The sequence below is a fragment of the Hoplias malabaricus genome, chromosome 5 (assembly GCF_029633855.1).
Source record: "Hoplias malabaricus isolate fHopMal1 chromosome 5, fHopMal1.hap1, whole genome shotgun sequence".
NCBI classification, from domain to species: Eukaryota; Metazoa; Chordata; class Actinopteri; order Characiformes; family Erythrinidae; genus Hoplias; species Hoplias malabaricus.
The window spans coordinates 16898532-16921443 of NC_089804.1; the positions used below are offsets into that span (position 1 = coordinate 16898532).

Here is a 22912-nt window from a genome sequence, read left to right on the forward strand (position 1 = left end):
ATGGAACACTAGCATTTGGTTGTCATTGTGCCGACCTACATTAAACACTGCTAGGACCAATATAATCCAAAATTAGGTGTCTGGCTCACCAGTGCACCACGTTTTTAAAAGTCTGACGCTCAGTTTATAGAACTCCAGACCAAAATACCCGTTTAGGTTGCATATTTACAATCACTTTTCCCTGAATAAATAGACCACAAAAGGGCACACACAGGGCATTTAGTGAAATATTTAAGAGTGAAACCAGAGAGGATGTGGTCAGGAAAAGCACAAAAGCCACATGTGTTCATCTGGTGAGCGAGTTACTCAAAAAGTCGCCTACTCTGTGTCAATTTCTCCTTCCCCCTGCCACTGAGAGGCAGGGGAGCAGAGACAGCTATGCAGCCTGGGACCAGCCTGACCCACTTTCGGCCTGCACCACCTCCCCTCCCAGCAGATACCCCACACTGCTTCCACAAAATCAACTCCAGACCTCTGCAGCACATTCCAGCACCTCCTAATTGATTGCATCTGCTGGTCGTCTTGAGGATACGCGCTCATAAAGGGGCTCAACTCTGGGCTTTTTCAAGCCTTTGTAACTGACTCTGGAATTTGGGGGGAACCAAGCCAAATATTTGTTTGGAGTGATATGTATATTAAGACAGCTTCAGAGTCCACTGATTTTGCAAGAATTCATTCCTCAACTTTTAGAAACTTGAACAGTTGTGTGTCCCTGGTTTAGAACATGCCTTCCCTGCAGATTCTAGAGCTTTCCCCAACTATAGAATATATGATTAAACATGTCACCTAATGAGCAGTCCCTTCTTGAGCTACACTGGGTGTGTTAAAGCCAGAAAGCCATAAAATGCCCTAGTCAGGGGTAATGTGCAGTAGAACTGGAAACCCCTGTCTAAAGGCTTCTGTTGAATGTCCCAAACTGTTCGTTTAGGGCAGCTGAATGCACAGTAAATTGTCTCTTGTTGCAGGTCTGTAGTCAGGAATGAGGGATGGCCTTGATGCGGGACAGCTGTGTTAAGTTCCAAATGCACAGACAGACAGTGCAGAATTGGCGCTGGTTCTCATCAAGAGGCACTCCTTCCTTTTTCCTCTCCTCCCCTCCTCAGCAGGAGGAATGCCTATCTGCCACTGTGACCTGCAGGCCGACAATGCCAGCCAAATGCAGGGCTGTAATTACACCACTCAAGTTGAATTTCCAAAATGATATCTCAATGTCCTTCTCAACCTTATTTCCAATGAGGAATGTCCCCCTGAGAGAGACAACTACAGCAACAGAAGACAGAATGAAAGGAGGCAGTTATCAAGGCTGCATCTTGCTGCTTGGCAGAGTAGTGAAGCATAAAGTAATGGCACAAATAGACGCTCAGATTAAGTGGGCTGCAAGGAAAACTGTTACAGTGAAAGAAATATGTCACTGACAGAGCAGGAAACTGATTAATGATGCACCAGAAGAAGGACTCTGGATATAACTGGCCAAAAACCAAGACAAGAAACAGATCGTATATAAAAATTTATTATAAAAATTACTGGTTATAATTAAAAGACCTTCAACACAGCACAGAGCCTTAACAGGAAGTGTCACTGCCACACAGTTACAGGGTTGTAGATTCAATCTCGTCTGACTTGTCTGTGAGGTGTGTTCTCCTGCATCTGTGTAGGTTTCTTGGCAGTGTTTTTTGTGATTTTGTTGCTCCATTTCAAAAATTAGTTACAGATTCTTTGTGTGTATTTGCAGAGAACTTTCTTGCCTCTTTTGTTCTGCTGTAGTCTGCTTATTGAACAGGATGTTATGTTTTCAAGTGCTATCAAACCAGTAAAGTAAAGGGGACTGGGTTGTGTTGAATATTTGACTCTTGTTTGGTGAGAGGGGGTTTCCACACCAACCCACCCCGTCTTCAGTGCAGGTACTTTTAGGATGTCTAGGTAAAGTAATGTAATACTAAACTCATTCCTTAGTATTTGGCATTACCCATATGAAGCCCAGTATCAGCTGCTTACTGGACATGAGCAAAGACTAGAGACACAAGCAATTTGGACTTTATTACAAAAAGGGCAAAGTAGAAACAAGAAAAACAAGCCAAGAAGAAGTCAGATAAATACTCCGGAGCCCAGAATGTCTAAATCCAGAGGCAAGAATAAAGAGGCGAGTTTTATATACACGTGACAAAATAGACCAAACACTCAGCTGTAAAAAGAAACATGGCTAATCTTCACATTAGAGTCCTAAAACACTGTTTAAGAGTAGAAATGCCACGCCTCCTTGTCCTACTGATACAAGCACAGAGAGCCACCGTGAGCACCTGCTACAAACACGGCACTGTTTTCACCTATAGCCTATAAAAACGCTTAACTGATATTAAATTGCTTTTGTTTCTTTCAAAACCATTATTACCAATACTCTAAAAAACGCTGGGCTGTTTTTTTCTACCCAGCTGTTGGGTTGAGTGAGTTGGGTAGTTTTGTAGGGACATTCATTTCTCTCTGTACATACATACATACATACATACATACATACATACATATATATATATATATATATAAAACCCCCAGATGCTGGATCACTGTGTATTCAACCCAACATTGGGTCGGTCCGTGATTCCCGCCTTTTTCTCATTTTGACTGTGAGCACCGGAGGACAACAGACAGAGCAGCTGTGTTAGAAATGTGAGTGTTCTAATGAACTGTCATAAATAATCCTTTATTGAGGAATGTTCGTATGAAAACACTACTTTCAGGTACAGAAGCAAGTGCTAGCTCGCTAACAAAATCAAAGTTTTAACTGAAATCATTAGAGTGAGGGGGGGGATAAAATAATTTATAGAGCTAAAAATACATATAACGCTTTTCTTTGCAAAGTCATGTATGTTTAAAGCACTTTGTTCGAATATGTTGTCGAAGATTTAGCCGTTACCTCACGGCCGACACGCATGGTATGCGTTCCAATTCATTCTGTGCTCCCTCCGTAGTGAACAGTTTCAGAGCAGAAATGTTGGTGATTACACATAAACAGTGCAGTATATATCAATAATGTGCGGTATGAGCATGTGTCTGAGTCCCAAACCGAAATAATATACACAGTTTGAGCAAGTAATGTGTGTTTCAAGTCCGTAGGGCACTAGTGTAAAGAGAAGTGAGCGGTTTGATATTCAGCCACCATGCGCACGAGCAAGAATCGGAGCCCAAACCAGTGCGCACGTGTGTGTGTGTTGGGGTTTTTGCAACAAATAAGACAGTCAAAGTATTATATTAATAAATAATTACAATTTATATAATGTTATTTGTATATATTTATTATAAATAGCTGATGCATTTTGAGAATATGGTTCACGGCCTGAAAAATGTTAGAAATATATATATTTTTAAAAATCTTCCACTAATTATTATTTGCTCTTAAGGCCATCACTGGACTGGAGACACTGCAGCAGCTTCAAACACCCTGTGTTTATCCATGCTGTGGAAAAACTTGAACTGATTTTGCTGGTGTAAACTGGTGAGTATTAAACTAACTCTAGCCATATCAGTTTCTAATTTTAGGGGTAATTTCCTTATAGAGATTAACAGTAGCCATAACACATCTGCCATTAGTATTATTTTCTCTGATCTCAGATCTTTTTTTTTTTTCTCTTGGAGCAGTGTCTGAGAAGCTCTTCATCTTGGTTCAGGAGAGTGGCATTGTGAACTGAAGGCGTTTTCTTGCTGCTTTGGAAAAGCCAACTCTCCTTAAAGCTTATTAAATGTAATTCTTCCAAATTGTTTTAAAGACTGAACTGGTATGATCACAATTTGCACATTTAAGTGCACAAATATCTTTTTGTTTGCTAATTGATCATCACATGTAAAAATAAGGACTGCCAAAACTTTTAAACAGAATAGTATATTTCTTCCATCATGTTAAATTTAGCAGATTAACAACAATAATTTTGCACTAAAAATATGCAGACCTGTGTTTTTTGTACAGGATATTATTATTAGTAGTAATAGCAGTAGTAGTTGTAGCAGTATTATTTAGTGTTGTTATATAACAATCTAAAAACATTTTCTCTTGTTTTAATAAATGTTGTAAGCTACTTTACAGGAAATAAAATTAATGTCATTTATATTTCTGTAGTTGAGTTTGTGTGTGTGTGTGTGTGGTGTGCGTGTGGGGGGGGGGTGCATTACATGGACAAGAGTAGAACATTTATCATTTACATGTATATAACCCAATTTGGGTTGCTGTAACCCAACCATGTAGTTGCTTTTACTCAGCAGCTGGACAAAGGCCCAACAACCCAGTTCCCTGTGTCAAACCCCTTAACCCAACACATTTGGGTTAAAACAACTAATGCTGGGTTTGTCCCTACTGCACCCAGTGTTGGGTTGGCAAATTGTCCCAACTTGGGTTATTTAAACCCAACCATTTTTCTAGAGTGCATTATTTCTCACAGAGGTATAATTGTGTTTATTCCTAGTTATTTGTGTTCTCTCAATCATTTTAGTAATTATTTCTGAATAAATTTAATTCTGAATAAAAATCCTTTCGCCCCCCCCCCCCCCTGCTGCCCCCAAAACAGAGGAAGGGCGTATGTGTTTCCGTGACAAGACTTATAGGTGATACTTGGAAGTTTTGGTTTGATAATGGGTGGTACTTGGCATAAAACGTTTGAGAACCACTGCTCTGTACTACTTCCAAGCACAGTAACTACATTTAGTCGGTTACTTTTCCACACTAATTGCAGAGGTTATAAATCAACAAGAGTGGAGAAACCCCTTGCAAGATGATGAGAAGGTAGCTACAAGAACAGCCAGCACACACACACACGCCTATCTCCATCTCTCAACAGGCGCACTGTGTCAAGGCTGTGCTTTATTTCCATGTCTACACCCAAACAGTCATTATTAAAGTGGACTTTTCGAACCAACATCGCCTTGGACTCAGTCAGTGGCCAGGCTCACAGACACAAAGATGTTTCTGCTTCAAAACAGAACAAACAATGCTTATCACCATGATGGGACACACACTCACTGTGGCACAGGTCATTCTTTGAAATGTCAAGATCGAAATTCAGAATTTCAAATTGTCGCAGTCTTGCCTATATCAATTAAATGGATTATCTAAGTTCTTTTGATCCGTTTATTTATTTGCTAATTCTGGTAATATGTCACCAATTGTGTGTTCATGTATTGTCCTCTTAAAACCACACTACCACACATGTAGTCATGTGATCCTGCCTAATCCAACCTGCCACATGGAAGCAACATGGAGGAGAACGTAAACAAAGAGGCCAGCTAACTTGCTCGAGTAGCTTTTATCAACCATTGAAGCACATTCACCAAATATGAACAGTGCAAGGGGGGAGAAGGGGGGGGGGGTGAGCAAAGAGATTCTGCTAAATTACTGTAAACAAAATCATTCTGAGCAAACTTCTGTTTTCTGGATGTAGGTCTTTGCCCTGTCACTTATCTCCAACATTTTCTACAACAAGTCTGTAGCTGTGCTGTGTCCAAATCAGAATAAAATAAAGTACTGAGAGACGAGTGACCATACCAAAGATTTGGTGAGGGGGCATATATCCAACACAACACAAAAAACATTTTTTTTTTTGTTCTAATCAAAAAAAACAAAGTGTAGAAGTATGTAAACATGACTGGCAAATCCCTTTATACTGTCGTTTAAAAAGTTAAATACGTGCAAATAATTTGTCCTGTGTCTATTCTCATATATAAGCTCATCACTGTGTACTATTTAACTTTACTTACTGCAGTGGACAGCACCCAAACTGCGCTCTTCCTGCTCATATATTTTCCACAGTCTTTGGATGATAAAAGGGGCATTCACACTACAAGATCACTGTAGAAAAATAACTGAATATAAAATTCTGAATGGCTCTTTAATGTAACTGTATGTAAGAGTAAACAGGTGTAGCTTGTGTCCATCTGCATTTCAGTGTGTTATAAGGACAGAAATGAATCATTATTTCCACTAAAGGACCGCTCAGTACACTGCTAAATTAATGGCTAAGAATTGTGCTCTGAAAGTAGTAAATCCACTCTGATGAAGCTCATTTTGTCCCCTCAGGTCTAACCTAAATACACTTATTTTCAAGAGGAAAACATATGTTAATATCAAATAATATAGGAAGCCAACTTTAAAATTTTAACTCATGGACTCATGAGAATTTATTAGGATTTTTTTTAAATCTTCTGACCTTCCCTAGAAACAAACCATTCAGTTTCCAAAGCATGGTTGGACAAGACTTCAGCTTTCTGTTTAATTAAACACCTTTATGAGTTGCATGCAGAATGTTTAGAAGAGGAAAAGCACTCTAAATAGCTGTGGCCCAGAAGGAAATAAATTTGACACTCCTGTTTTAGATCCTTCAAAGCAGCCTGCCTTTGCTTTGGTGATGTTCTGCACATCCTCTGCATTCTCTCAAGCAGCATTATGATCAGCCACATGAGAGAGTTTTCCAACAGTCTTGAAGACCTTCTACATCCGAGCAGAAGCCTTCTGCTGACACTACTGTTCCTAAGTAGGTGGAGGTGGGTAGCACTTTCTCATGAAGCTTTAGCATTCTTCTCAACAGGAGGTGGTGGGGGGGGCCTCCATGGCCCATTTTGTTTTTTCCCCCTACAAAAGCTACAAATAAACAGACAAGAGCTCTGGTAGACCTGCTATGATGGAACATTGGTGCAGAACTTTGCTCAAAAGCACTCACTCTAATCACAAGGTGTTTCAGAAGCATTAATGAGCCATGGAATCCAGTAAGTTACAGTAGCTTATTAGCAGGAGATCAAAGCTTTGTGCAGGCCCAGAAAATCACTTGCAAACATCGCCCACATTCACGGCCTTGCAGTGTCCTTCCTCAGCACTGAAACTTGAGTCTGAAGATCAGACAATAGCGCAGGATCTGGACACACCCTGGAGCGTGGTTTATTTGCTCTTTTCTCTGCTGTTTATTTATCTTGTGACTTTCAAAGAGAAGTGATTTATCTGAAGCTATAACCATTCATTTTCTAGCATAATACTTACTCACACAGGCAGTTAAAATGACTGTTCTCACAGGCAACTGTAATCTTTGTATCAGCCAAGGAGATGGTCAAGGATTCACTAGACCATATTAAAAAAAAAAAAAGACCCGTAAATAAAACTGCACACATTTGTTTACAAAAAAGTGACTTGCATCCAATCTGAAGGCTATCAAATTCTCCTGGTCATGGTCTAGGTGGGTCCAGAGCCTACCCAGAATAATAGACCCCACCTTAGACAGGGCACCAGTCGGTAACAGGGCCTCATACACAGCCTATCCACTGCCCCAACGTGTCCTTTTTGATTGTAGCAGGAAACCAAAGCACCTGGAATAAAACCAACACAGACACAGGGAGAACACAACACACTCACAGTGACATGAGGCAGAAATGCACCCACAAGTCCAGGAACATGAAGCTGTGTGACAGGTACCTTCAGTGCCAACACTACACCCCAGTGTTAATTTAAATTAAAAAAAAAAAAACCTGTTTCTAAACGTACTCCAGCTTGGTAGATTGGCCCTAACTCATGAGTGGCTGCTCATGAACTTGTAAAAACAATTAAAGGGGATAACAATGGCCAGAGCACATCTGCTTTCTCTTACACTTATCATCCGTCTGCCTAAAAACGACAGCTTAATGAAGGTTGAGTGATTACAAAGCGGCCAAGACAAGAATCTAAGCATGAAGAAGAGGTCTAAGGTCATCTGTCAAGTGGTCTGACCCAGTAATGACAATAGTGACTATATTACCAGCCTTCTCCTGGCTCTGGGCTGACCTCTTTGATCTGTGGATGTCCAGCTCTGGTTGTATAGGGCCTTGAGGCCAAGAGAAACTAGCATCTACAACTGAAATTACATTCATTGCCATGGAATTTGCTGCAGTGTGTGTTTTGGCATGCAAGGCATTGTGTCAAGTTCAACACTGGGAAACTCTGACATATGGATACACATCTTCAACAGTAGCACTGGTGTTTATGCTGTACTGGAGGAAGAGTTACCAGACTAGTTTACTGCTCACTGAATAATCATTGTTGCACAAATGAAACCCCACAGCTGTCAATAATTTTTTTTTTTTTACAAATTAAAACAGCTGTCTAAAGGACATACCACCACAAGATTTAGGACTCTGGGAGGAAGCTAAGGGTGAGCAATAGGGCCCTAAAATAATATCACAATATTTCAGGGTATTTTGGTGATAATGATATTCATGGCTCTATGACAAAACACAGAAAATTATTCATTTTAAGAACATACTGATGCATCAAAGTAAAGGTTATATTAATATTAATTATATGAAATGGTTTTATTTATTACATTTTTATTTTACTACAAATTTAACAGAAGCCAACAAGAAGCAGCAGCCAAAAAAAAATCTTTAAACGTTTGCTTATATTGTAAACGACAACAACTTGCCAAGATTCTGACTTTGTGCAAAATAAATAATGCAGTATATAAATCTACCACACTACTAATGTGTGCATATAAACAGTAAACAAACAATTATGCAATACCCAAACTTAAAGCTTTACAGTATATAACTAAACAAACACACAGTAGTTGCCGAGTCTTTGTAGTCTATCTCCTTGAGCCAGAGCACATTGGCTGTTTCGGTTATTTCTGATTTTCCTCATCCTCAACCAGATGCTTCTACTTGAGATGATGAAACAGATTAGTTGTGTTTCTTCCTGCTGTTTTTACAGGCTTCTTTCATTTCTTACATATTATGGCGGTTTACTGTACATCTGACATTTTGTAACTAAACCACCTCCACACGACTGAAGTCTCTCCCCTTTTCTGAAGCAAATCCCTTCACCTCAGAACCACTTTCCGCCGTATTTCACTGTGTCTTAATCACTCATGTAAAGAGCGTAAGCCATATCATGGGTAACTGAATGACATCATTACGTAAACAAGTATACAAAATACAAAATTAAATATTATATATTTAGATATTGGGCAGCACGGTGGCGCAGCAGGTAGTGTCGCAGTCACACAGCTCGAGGGGCCTGGAGGTTGTGGGTTCGATTCCCGCTCTGGGAGCCTGTCTGTGAGGAGTTGGTGTGTTCTCCCCGTGTCCGCATGGGTTTCCTCCCACAGTCCAAAAACACACGTTGGTAGGTGGATGGGCGACTCAAGTGTCCGTGTGTGTGAGTGAATGTGTGTGTGTGTGTGTGTGTGTGTTGCCCTGTGAAGGACTGGTGCCCCCTCCAGGGTGTGTTCCCCGCCTTGTGCCCAATGATTCCAGGTAGGATCTGGACCCACCGCGACCCTGAACAGGATAAGCGGTTAGAGATAATGAATGAATGAATATTTAGATATTAACGTAAACAAAATTATACAGCACAGCCCTAGAGGAAACCTACAAAGACACTGTGAGAACACATACACCTCTCTACACCTCCCTCCTCACAAAGAGTCACCCTAGGTGTGGATTGAACCCTCAACACTAGCACTCCCAGCTGTGTGCCAGCTACCATGCGGCTCAGGTTACAATTATCAGCTATAATACTGATTAATATGTATTTTTACTCTAGCAGAGCCAAAAATAGAGGCATTTTTGTTGCCAATCTTACACATCAGACATTTCACAAGATGATTTAAACAATAAATGCTGGCTTCAAGCCGACTGTAAACATCAGGCCAAAAATAATTTTGGCTGAAACAAACTAGTGATTCCAATCTGTATGATGCAGTGTGTTGCAGCTGCTCAACAAAACTCAATCAGGTTACTTGCCTGGACTTCCCCCTTCGACTGATTCTCACTTCACTTGCTTGTCTGCATCAGGAAGCTGGTCTCTATCAAGGCTATGGGCCAGATGTGTATACCGTTTTCAAGTATTTAACCTTAACGTGTCAGTGTACAGTTGTTAATACACTAGAAATGTATTACATCAGTGAAATAAGCAGTCAGCTCCAAAACTTTAGGGTTCCAAACACAGCTGCAAAAACACAGATTCATACAGGTAGTGTTTCTTATATCATAAACCTAAGGAACCAATCCCAACATTTGATGCAAGATTTTCCAGGTAAGGGCAAGTTGTAGGTGACTGCTGAGTGGGACGTGTGGATTTTCATATTTTGCAACGCATTACGTGAGTGCACAATTTTATGACTGACTGTGCCCTACAAAGGGTGTAGGGAAAAAGTTTGGGAATCGGCCTGCGACGTGGAAACATCTCTCACTACTCATGCATATGTTCAGACAAGGAGAACTGCTTTATTAAACGTAACCCTAATGCTTTATTAAACTAACCCAAGCCAATCTTGGGTTATCTCCCAAAATAATTTAAGGTTATAGTCGGAAATAAAACTTTATTCTCCAAGAATCTGTTCTACTGTTAGAGCGCAGGGACAGCGGGGTCAGATTATTTACCCTGTAAACTGGGGGAATATGAGTCTTGTGTCTGTAGTTTCGTACAAACCAAAACAAACGTGTAATAAGATGATTTCTGGAGCTTGTATATGATCTGAGTATGAATAACTGAGTCAGACAGAAGAGCAGAGAAACACATAAGAGTCTGACATACAACAGTTTTTCATTAAATGACTAAAATGCTAATGTGATTAACCAATTTCAACTTTTTTTCTTTGACCTTTTACACAGTGATCCTTTACCCCCCCTGACATAGAAAGGAGGTGGGTTTCTGTATTTCTGGGTGTTGTAAAACTCCAGCACAGGGAGAGGAGATGACTATGAAATAAAGGAGGCTGAACGGCAAAAACGGTCCCCAATATGGCGTCCATGTCAAAAATATTACATTATTGCAACACATGAATAAAGGATAATTACGACCATTGTATAGTTATTGATGCATGTGTACAGAATGAAGGAATAATATGTGCAATTTATCGTCTGTAAATATCGGACTCTGGGTGAATAGGCCTTAAATTACAAATTCAGATGAAAAGTGGTGAGTTTTTATAGGCCGTATATTTAGCTTAAAATTACAGCTTCAAAATCCATTGTGATGCCTCTGTGACGTGTTATAGAGGGAACAGAGCCTCTGTTATTGCTGCTCAGCACAGAGCACTGCAGAAACTGCACTGTGTAACTATTGGGAGTGGGTAGGAAACAACTCCCCTCTCTCCCCATCCTCCCCTTGATTTCAGGACTGTGTTGTTAAAGTTGGTAAAATTACATTCTAAAACTCTAGGGTCGATCCCAGGATCAAACACACATCTTACCTAGAGGTTCTTTAAGTAAACCTGGCATGTTCTACAGAAGTTTGATTTTGTTTATTTCTTACAATGTTTCCACTACACTGCCAGGTTCAGTGTGTTGAGTACAGAAATCCCCTAATCACCACCACTTGGTCTATGGCTAGGTTCCCATACCCTGCAAGGACTTTCTGCTGAGGGTGTGATCTGGTAAAGGCAGTGTGCTCTATTTAAAAGCAGTGACACCATTCCAACTTTCCTAGTTCTTTTCTGGTCTTGTGGGCAAGTTCAGCTGAGAGGCCATTCACCAGAGCAGCGGTCATTGAGGCTAGGGAGACGTTAAGTGTCCTGGAGCTGGAAAAGGGGGGGGGGCAGATGAGAACATCACCTTCGCGGTACCACAGCATTGAAGAACAGCCCTGGTCTCACTTCTCAGGTTAAGAGTTCAACAAGCCAAAGGGGCAGTGGGAGAGTGGGAGAGTGAGAGAGGAAATCAATGCTATAGCACAGTCACAAATGCAGTTTCACACTTTTACGTGAGATGCAAAGCAAACGTGTCAAGTGGCAGCAACACCTAGGTAACAACATTTGGGCTTCTGGAGAAGAGAAAGAGGGTGAAGCTCAGCCAATTAGATGATAACAGGTTTGCTAATGCAACCTGACAACCTGCTTGAAGAGTTAAACGTTTAACTAGGAAGACGAGGTGTCCACATTTAAAAAATAAAAATTATATATATATATGGGACATATTATGAAATAATCACTTGTTCAGTGCATGGGGATCTGGAGCTGAGAACAACAGAGAATAAAGAGAACAGAGTAAAAATGACTTTAGTCCAAGGTTTCTACACTTTACTCCTTGACTCTCGTGCTGAACTGAGCTGTGGCTCATTTTAAAGGAACAGGTGCTTAAACCTGTCGTTCTGAACAGGGCTGTTTAGACAGGGGGAGAACGCTTCTGTTGTGTTTGATACTTGTGGTATGACAAAAACATGTCACAGACATTTCATTAACTGTTCATTCATTCATTCATTATCTGCAACCACTTATCCAATTCAGGGTCGCGGTGGGTCCAGAGCCTACCTGGAATCATTGGGCGTAAGGCGGGGAATACACCCTGGAGGGGGCACCAGTCCTTCACAGAGCAACACAGACACACACGGACACTTTGGAGTCACCAATCCACCTAGCAACATGTGTTTTTGGACTGTGGGAGGTAACCAGAGCACCCGGAGGAAACCCACGCGGACACGGGGAGAACACACCAACTCCTCACAGACAGTCACCCAGAGCGGGAATCGAACCCACAACCTCCTTCATTAACTGTTAATTTGTGGAAAATATGTCCCTTTTGTCACTGTACATTCCAATATGGAATGGATGTTTGAACTTGAATTTATTGTATTAAGAAACACGTAAATCCCTCTACAAACTAATGTTATTTCACCATGTTATGCTAATCCATGTGAATCTAATTCTACACTTTAATATGTCAATGTGTCAGCATTGGCCAGAATATCCATGACAAATATCAGACGCTGGCATCAATCCACCATTCCCACATTGGTGCCTGCGTCATGTGACAATCTCACAACAACTAACAGTGGGCTACACATGCAACTATCTCTCGCATTATGGAATATTTCACATAGAGAAATGGCTTATTCAGAACCTGAAAAGAGGGGCCTACATGTTGCCTTCTCCACTGCCACATCAACAACACCCACCTTCCTCTGTTGAGCACCATGTAGCAATCTGCTCCCCCGGGTCTTGGCTCTAAACAGAGTAAACACTAATGCAGAGAGCAGAAAACACCAATTACAGCACACCCTGCCTGCCGCCACCAACAAACATCCTTTCATTGCCTTTCACACACTCACAAACGTAGAGCCATGCTGAAAGCCCCTCCTTTGCGCTAATCTCACCGTTAGCCTCTGCTCTGAGGCTGGTCTGCAGGTTCTTCTCTGTAAATAGACAACAGCAGTGTGAATCTTTAAGGACAGGCTGCTGACAAATACAGTAATGTACATGTGGTGGATTTCCTGCATGGGTACATAAACAAACAGAAACCCTGATTCTGCCTTCAAGCAAGCATTACACCAGGGGAGGGCACAATGGTGCATCTGTTTCCAGTTTAGCCGTTAAATCCAGGAAAGGTGGGCTGGCTGATTTTTAGGTTATTGTTTAAAGAAGACATGTTATGAGAAACATTATTTGTTCAGTGTGCGTGTGCACATTCATTTGTGTATCTGAAGCCTAACTACACAAACTGTAAAACAAGACTGAAAACATGAGATAAAATAAGCCATTCCGATTGTATGGTGCAAAGTATATAGAATCCAAACATTTTACATTTGTCCTGCATCCTCATCTGGACCTGGACCTATGTTTATGTGATAGCTGAAAAAAAACTGCTGTTTGTATGCGGTTTTTATTCACTGTTTGAATTACCACAGAAACGCATTTACTTTTGTAGCACTTACAGTCTGTGTTTACTTTCATACAGTTAGAGCTGTCCCAAATTTAGAGCCTGTTCCATCTACAGCAAAAATAATTCAACTTTACCCACCTATGGAACAGGAATAAGGCAATATCCTCATCTCGGGTCATGTTGTTCAACATTTGGAGGTCTCTTTTTTGTAATTTTTTGTAAAAAATTCAAAACTGCCATGAGCAGAGAGACCCTTTGTACCAGCACAACACACACTGACACACAGCCACCATGTCAGTGTCATTGGAGTGTTGAGAATGATCTACCATCCAAATCATCCACGCTCTGCGATGGTCCTCTGAGGTTCCTGGTTATTAAAGAACAGGGTAAAAAGGGGCAAAACAGGATGCAGAGCAACAGATGGACTGTCTGTAACTACAAATTGTTGAAACAAAAGTTCAACAAAGCGTAGAAACAAAGTTATTTTAATAAAAGTTAAGCCTAAATAAGAAAGAGGTAAATAAGAAAAATTTTACAAAAAAAATGCAGTACTTCACAGTACGTTTTACTGGTTTAAAGCAGTGCAGCAAAAAAATAAAAAATAAAATACTGACTCATGTGGAACAATAGCTAAATAATCATCATCACAGCACTAGGCACCCAAATATCAGTAGCAAACAAAGGCATCTGCCTTATGAAGCCTGTTCAACACAGATGTGATTTTAGCCTCACAACACCTAACAAATGTAAAACAGTGAGTTAATGTAAGCAAACTTAAATTAACTCACGATTAACTACTGTCACTGTCAACCCAGTTTAGATCCTCAGGTAAATATTAATCCTTGTGAGGATGTTTTACATTTTAATTATTTATGGAGTTTATTTTTTTCTTTATTGGTATAAATATATAAGCTAGGCTTGGGCTGCACTGTTGCAATACAGGTAGTGTTGGTTCCACATAGCTCTAGGGTCCTGGGTTAACACTTGCCTTGGGTCACTGTGTGTCAGGGGTTGTGTGTGTTCTCCTTGTGTCTGTGTGGGATTCCGCCCACAGGCCAAAAACACTCAGTAGGTGGATTGGTTGAGAGATTGTTTACACTGGTGTGAGTGTGTTGATGACTGGGTGAGTGAGTGATGTCCTGTCCTGGGACTGGCCCCTAGTCCAGGATGTGTCACTGCCTTGTGCCAAATGATTCCCTGTAGGCTTCGGTAGGGCTTGGCAATTAATAGAAAATTAATTTATATCAACAGTCAGAACTTCTTATCAACTTAATCTTGCCTATATCAATTAAGTAAATTTTTCTTTTAATTCTGCTCATGATTGTAGGTTAATTCTTTTAATGTCACCCACTGCATTCAGGTACTGTTCCTTTAAAAACATACCACCCTGTCACATGATTCTGCCCATCCTATCTGAAACACTGAGGATAACCTAAACACAGAGGCCAACCGAGCAATTTGAGCAGCATGTACCAAAGAAAATTTTGATGTAATAAATCAGCAACCAAAGTTAATCCCACCAGTCTGTTTCAACACTTAAAGCACAATCACATCATCAAATATTAACAAACTCCAAAATAAAAAGATTAAAATAAATAAAATTTTCCAGTGACATCAGAAAAACATATCCCTCTTTTGATACTTGAGTATAACTACATTAAGAGCCTTGTCAATGAACTATGAGGGAGAAAAAAAGGAATCATAATTGAGGTGAAATGTTCAATTAATTGTAATATTGATTTGCAGTCATATCGCCCAGCCCTAAGTTCCAGGCCCACAGCAACCCACTGAATAAATGGATGAAAAATGTTGGTGACATTATAATTCAAGTGTTTTCTGTGAAGAACGTAGCATCTTTTACAAGTTGCTTTTCAAGACAAGCCACAAGATGGTGATATCAAGCCATTATTTGAGAATTCCAAGGCGAATTAATGCAGTATAATAATCACACATCCCTCATAAAGGGAACTGCTTTATGCAATCAAAAACTATATAAAATTCCAGCTCTAAAAATCTAAGTATAGCCAGTAAGGAAAAGATTAACCACTGCAAAATGTGTGCAGGGACACTTCCAGGAAATAAATTACACCCATTTTCATTTCTAACGGGAATTAGGACAGAGAGAAAACTGAACATTGCTGAGTGTGTTTCATAAAGACTTCTGGAATAGTCCCAGTCAGTACCAGGAATGAATATTCTAGGTCCTTAAGTTTAATTATTAAACCCAGCCAGGAGCCCACAACTGCACACCATCTCAACACTCGCTGTTTCTCCATTTCTGAAAACCGAACCTTCAGCAGTTATGCTTGTCTCTAACAAAATATTTCCTTATCACTCACTGATGTACTCTGGCTACAGCAGACGCCTTATGAGTCTGTCATCCGGGAGCTGTGGAGGATTTTGCCCATTTGTGGTCAGTGTTTCGGTGAAGGAGAGGCCATTCTCTGGTGTGACCTGCTGTTCAACTTGTCAAAGTGATGAGGTTCAACCTTGTTACTTCCAGTCCAACCGGGATAAAGAACCCAACAGGGTCGTGCTTTCCTAAAGGATACGGTAAAATTCTAGTATGACTCAACACCCCAAGAGTTAAGATGACATTAGCACTAAAGTGCTTTTAGGAACTGGGCAAAGAGCCAGAAAATAAATAAATAAATATATAAAAAGAGAGCAGCCTTTATTGGATAATAATTAGCCCAACATCTGATCTAAGAAAACAGATGGAAGAATGACAATGCAAGTTTGAGTCCACCACAGTCCCTTTCCCATGCAATATACGCATATCACATTTTCCAAGATTAGCTGGAGAATGTGGTAGGATGGAGTTTAAGGCAGGGCTTCAGAATGGCCCCTGTGTGACCTCACATACTGCAATGTTCTCCAATCTCTCACTCCAATATTAATGCAGATGTGATCCAGGAAAACCCATGTTGTCCTGCTCAAGTCACTAATTTCCCAATGCTGGATGAAGCTGAAAAAAGGTACATCTAACACCTGCCTGACGACATGTGCCAAGATACGAGCCTCAAATTAGAAGGGAAATCTTCCCAAATAAAGTTCTCCAGCTCATTTTACCCAGAAAATTGTCCACAGAAGTCAGTTTAGCTTTCAAAACTGAGGTTTTTTTTTTTATCTGCCTGTCCCACTAAAATGGGGTTTTAGGTCACTAAAAATGGAGGTTTTCCAAAACGCTCTCCAATGTTGAGAATTTTCAACATGGCGTTCTTGTGTGGATAATAACAAAAAATGCATATTTTTGGAAACGGGGACATCGCAGCATGCCTGTCTCTGGCATTAAAATAATTAAACAATGAACATGCAGCTAGCACTAGATTTCAAATTACCCACATCTGAACAAATATAAATGACGTTGTATTAGACTTATATAATGCTCTATTAAGAGCTAGATTAAGTAATTTCATAATTTGCACTACATAAGGGGTAAGGAGTGATTTGGGATTAAACCTTTATGTTTCTGTGTGGTGGTCCTTTGATGTCTCTCTTAAAGAAGTTCTCTGACCCCCTACTGGACTAGCATGATAATGCTGCCATTTTTATGTTCATCTGGACAGGGATGTTTTCACAAATGGAGAGAGGAAAATCTTGGTTTAAAAAAAATTAAACAGGTCTGTGTGGACAGAGCCTAAAGCTGTGTTCCACCCATTTTTGTAAATGAAAGAATTGGGAATATCAGGCATGTTTTGATTAATGACTTGACATTCAGGACAATGGCAAATTGTGCCAAATGATACCACACAGCTATAGCGTTAAATGGAAATCCCTACAGTTTTTTTAAATGTCTGCACAAATTATAGAAACAACTGATTTTGTAAACAAATCAGGTTTGATGCCAAATGCTTCATTGTAGGGAAACTGGGCCTACATATGCCTTGTATATGCATGTATGGTTCATCTAGGGCTGGACGGCCAAAATTTAAATCACAATACATTTCTTAATTTCACTCGATACAATATAATCTGATAATGATATGATAATATGATCATAACCTCTTCGCTTTGTCAATATTACTATTTTGAAACTAACTTTAAATTTGAGTGCAATGAAATCATGGCAGCAACCTGTAATGAACATCAATCAGAGATATGCTGTAAATAATGTATATGGAAATATTGGAAATGTGTTTAAAAACCATATATTTGGTTGTTTAATCATTGTTAATTGAATTATTGTCCAGCCCAAGGCTCATCATTCCAAAATGGTCAAAAAATACAAAAATGTACCAAATTGCCCTGAAAGTCCGCCGAATAAAATATTTCAGTGCAAATCCTTAAGGGAAAGCTATCATTCAACACTCTTATCTGGCATCTGATCACCATTTCAAATATGTAGTTTCCTTATAGATACATTCCTTCATTCATTTTCTTTAACCACTTCATCCTGTTCAGTGTCACTGTGTGTCCAGAGCCTATCAGGAATCACTGGGTTGCTCAGTTCCAGAGATTATGTGCTTGCCAGAGCCACAAAAAAATGGCTAGAGTCAGGAGACCGTCATGGTTAATGCACTGCTTACAGTGGGTACCGATCATAGTGATAAATGATATAAAAGAAACAATGTAATAAATTAAACATGCTGTACAACAACACTTTATTTGGGGTTGTGTGCTTTTCTTGGAGCTCCTTTATCTTTGCCGCCTCATTTTAGAGTCCTACCTCCTTGTATTGCTTGGTTTTTTCATGTTGTTGCATTATTATTTAAAAAAAAAGCACTGTAAAGGCTGTAGGGACACTACTTTGTCTCCAAAAGCCATAGCGTGTTTAACTGAGATCATTGAAGGTTAAAGTCAGTTTAGGTAAAAAAAAAAAAAAAAAGCTGATGGCATTAATATGTCCCTTTTTAGGAGAATTTCCTGCTTTCTGTGGGCAAATGTCCCATGACTTGTAAATGGCTGTTGCTTTCTCCTTAAACACAAACTCCCTCTTCCTGACTTTGCACACAAGTTTAGATACAAACTCAAAGAGAATGGGTGCTCAGCAAAAAATTTACTTTTTTCATGTAGATTCATTCATTTCGCAGAAATGTGTCCCATGCAGACAGCACAAGGATACAGTTAAAGAAAAACCTGATAGACATGCAGTGCTTATCGCCATTCATTTGGCTTCATCACAAGGGAGCTCAATCATGAGAGACTGAGCAGTTTACATTGAGGTGGGCCCCTGATAACTGCGTTTATTTAGTCACTGAGGTCAGTCTTTTCTGATAGCAATGTAAAGTTCCATTCTAATCAAATGGCCCATGCTCCAGTTGATGGTCCAGTCATGAGCAAAACTTTTTTTTAAACCTTTGTGTCACAGCTTGAAGTTTAAAAATGACTAAAGCTAAAAACATGACCAGAAGAGGAACCACCGCTGATGACAGCATCTAGGTCAAAAGGCAGTAAACATGATGGATGATATTTACTTTAAATGCCTCTACCTTTCCCTGAACTGAGGATTTACCAAACACTCAGCCTATCATTACAGGGACACGTAATGACAAGCATCCAAGAAAAAAAAAAAGCTAAGTTATTACACAAAGTGCCATATGATGTGCTCCACAAGGGACTGAAGGCAATGGTTTAGTGCAGCCAGTTTATCAAACTGAATATTTTAAGGACTAGTCCAACAAACACAGTCCAACATGCTAATCTGCATACCTTAAAACCACACATGGCATTTTAAGGCCAGTGTTCCATATCTAAAAATAAAAAAATAAAAAAAAAATTTAAAAGCCTGATGCATAATTTAGGTAAATGTCACCAAAATGTATTCAGGATATTTCAGCAGAGGAGTCAAGTGGGAGTTGTTCATATAATTTCCTACTCATGTTCCCTGATTAGTAGTGCCACAGTTTAAAAAAATAAATAAAAATAAACCCACGTCCAAGAAAAAATCTCAGGGTAGAACATCAACAATGACTTCCTGTTATCTTCTCCTGTAGAATATTAATCTTAGCCAGGAAAAGATGCTTCTGTTTCTCTGTTAAAACCGCTGGTCAGTAAAATACATACACTGGTCCTAGTTAGTACTAGTTAGTTCATTGGGTTAAAAAGCAAATTTGTTTGTGTGTGTGTATAAGTCTGCCATCTTGTTTTTTTTTGTTTTTTTTTTGGCAAAAAGGCAGCATGTGTCTGCCTTGCAAACTTCTGCAGGTTCCCATCCAAAATGCCTTTGCTCACGAGTTCACAATCATATATTTAAATATGACCTGTTGCACCGTAGGAGAAAATAAATCATTCAAAATTGATCCTTCAGAAAGAATAATTAAAATTGAACCTAATGGCTCATATCCAGATCCTGGTTGCACAGTTTGTTCCAAATAAAGAATGTAAAATCGGATATTCACTGCAATTTAAATAAAACCCACACTAATTCAGCACACTTACAGCTGGATAAGGATTTTAACAATGACCCCAAAGATGTAGGTTCAAACTAAACTAAAGAAACAGCATTGAAAATCCTTCAATCGGAGAATGCTGATGTGGAGCGAGTTTGGGTCCAAGATCTCAGTATTAAGACTTTAAAGTGGGTAAATTTGCTGACTTCCATAGGGTTCAAGCCCACTCTCAGGTTTGAATAAAATGCATCACTATCCCAGTAAAGAGTCTTTTCGGCAAGACTCCTAATGCTGGGTTCTCTCTAGAGAAACCCACATTAAAATCACATGCCATTCTGATTCAAATAAATCTAAACATAGGCATAAAGGGTCTGGTTACAGACCATACACAGTGATCACAACCCACATTTCAGACAACGCAGTGCAAGCATCAGCCTGCTTGTAAGGGCCCTCTGTTGAATCCAGCTGATGAAGCCTGTACAGCAAATGTCTTTGGGAAGAAAGAAATGGCTAGTTCTGTTATCTTAACGTGCCTGTTACAGCACAAATGTCATTCAGTCAGTGGTCAAACAAAGAAATTGTACAAGGCTCCTTATAAAAGACAGAATGCACAATGCTACACATCTCTACACGCTGTGGAGACAAATGAGACTAGCAAAGCATCCTCCTCAGGAAAGAGCAGCCTACTCCAGACTTAAATGAGATTTGAACGCTGCCATGATATCATTAAGAAACTGTAACCCCCTGTTTACGAATATTTATCGCGTAAACAGTCCCAGAATCAATGAAACCTGTGAGAGTCTAGCACTCATCCTCGCTAACGTTAGCTAATCCAGTCACCGCGACGGTGTCCACTGTAAACAGACGAGCAGGTAAACCGAGTGGGGGCCGCCGAGTGGAGGCGGGTACACGAGGCAGAAACGTCGTTACACAGCCGATAACGGAGGCATTCTACCTCCATCTTTTTCTTCAACCAGACATACGTGACGTAAAAAACGTTAGCCCATATCTCCCATTAAGAATCAGCCTGTCAGCCGCCCTCACTGAAGCCAGGCCGTCCCGTCCAGGTAGCCTAGCTCGGCGAAAGCTGAAAGCTCTGCACAATAAATTCCCCTGCTCTCCAGACTGAACAAGAAAGACCTCACAACACAAATTAGACCTCCAATGTCCTTTCAACAGTCAGCATTTAGTCAGTGGGCCGATATTTGCTGTCCGTCTGATTTGGGAGAACAGCACAGTGAGGCTTCAAGAGAACTGATGAGCCGAATGTTGAAAATAACAATGACAAAATAAATAACGCTACACCTCTCGACGTGGAGTCAGTGGGCACCGGCCTAAAGCATCCTCCACAAGAAGGAGCCTGGTCCCGGCGTAAACGCCGTCAGAATATCTTACATGGCATGGTTGTGTTTATCGTAATTAGTCACAAAATCACTGAGACCGGCCAAATGTGCGCCAACCGCCACTCCTCCTCGCTAACGGTAGCTAATTCAGTCCATGTACGGTCTCCACGGTAAACAGCCGGAGCAGGTAAACCGAGCGGAGGCGGTTACAGGAGGCAGAGGCGACGTTATAGATCTGCTAACGCAGGATTTCTCCTTCCATCCTTTCTTTAACTATACAGAAATAACGTCAAAAACGTTAGCCCACGTTTCCTATAAAGAAACAGCGTGCCAGCCGCTGTCATTGAAGCCTGAAGCCATGCTGTCCATCCTTCCATCCCACAATCACACACCGTCAAAGCGGTCTGAATGAAGGCGTCTAATATTCAACAGTTTATCATGTGTGGGGACATGTAGCTGATTCTAGACGGAATCTAAATACGCTCTATCAGGCCATGCGTCTAGGGATTTAATCGTATTGAGCGGGGGTCTTACGCAGAGTTGGGAACTTAGTCACACAGCAAACGTAGATCTTGTAGAACATCTGTGTGGAAACTGCCCCGTGAATTCCCATGCACCTCGCACCCTGGGAAATGTGTGTGAAATGGAAAAGGCTGCACATAAATAAAGCCCTTTTCGCGTCGCTTACCTTCGATGGCTCCGGTGGGCAGCAGGAACTCGCCGCTGAGGCAGAATCCAAGGGCGAGTAGTAGCCCAACCGACAGCATGTTCTCCGGCGCGGCTCTCACCGCTCACACACCGCTAATGCAGACGCAGCAGACGGAGAAGGAGAAGGTGCGTGTGCAGCTCCGGAGCCCAACACCTCATCAACCCTCCTGCGATGATCCTCCGCCGGCCAGCACGAGCCAAACGAGCACAGAACGAGGAGCTCTGCAGAGCGGCGAGGAGAGAAAGAAAGGCTTTCTCAAGCCCACACCGGCGACAGCGCGGTCATGTACGGAGGGGGGGGGGGCGCTACCGGTTGGCCAGCACTTACACAAATGCCTTAAAAAAAATAAAACCAAGACCGGTCAACTCTGTGTGTGCGGCGGCGGCTGACCGCAGGGTCCCATAAAATAAAAAAATAAAATAGAAATAAAAGACCCCTTTCTCTGCTGCGTCCCGCCGCCCGCGATGCTGTTGCTGATGTGTGTGTGTGTGTGTGTGCGCGCGCGCGACCCTCTCCACAGCGCGCACACGCTGCTCGATGACGTCACTGCGAAAGCTGCGCGGCGCGCTCCGTACTGCGCATGCATGCACAGTCTACTACCTTCTACTTTTCCATTTTCTTTGCAAGTCAATAAAATACTAATTCAGACTTAAGTTATGTTCCACTTCCTTAAGCATCCACATCTCCTACTGTACGCCTATCTCACTTCAAAGTCACTTCTAGGAAGATCAAGAAGCAAGAATATTCATACTCAGTGTGTGATACGATATGCCTTATATTTCCCTTTTTTTGATAAGTATGCAAGTATATGCAAATATGTATAAGATATTTTTAATGCTGTCATATTTCGGTTGTAATAAAAAATAAAGGCGCACTGCCCATGCGCTTGTCAGTTTCCTGCTGGTCTGTTCACTCTCCTGAAGAGGAGGGAA

General features: G+C 40.8%; 1 protein-coding gene across 2 annotated transcripts in view; it reads right to left on the reverse strand.

The window, feature by feature from the left end:
* Positions 1–22444, reverse strand: part of lrp1ab (low density lipoprotein receptor-related protein 1Ab) — a 197990-nt gene extending 175546 nt beyond the window's left edge. For both annotated transcript variants that reach the window (XM_066670352.1, XM_066670351.1), the window contains exon 1: positions 21960–22444. In XM_066670352.1, coding sequence (XP_066526449.1) covers positions 21960–22038 — 79 coding nt within the window. In that variant the 5' untranslated portion in view covers positions 22039–22444. The remainder of the gene's footprint in view (positions 1–21959) is intronic.
* Between the last annotated feature and the right edge of the window lie 468 nt (positions 22445–22912).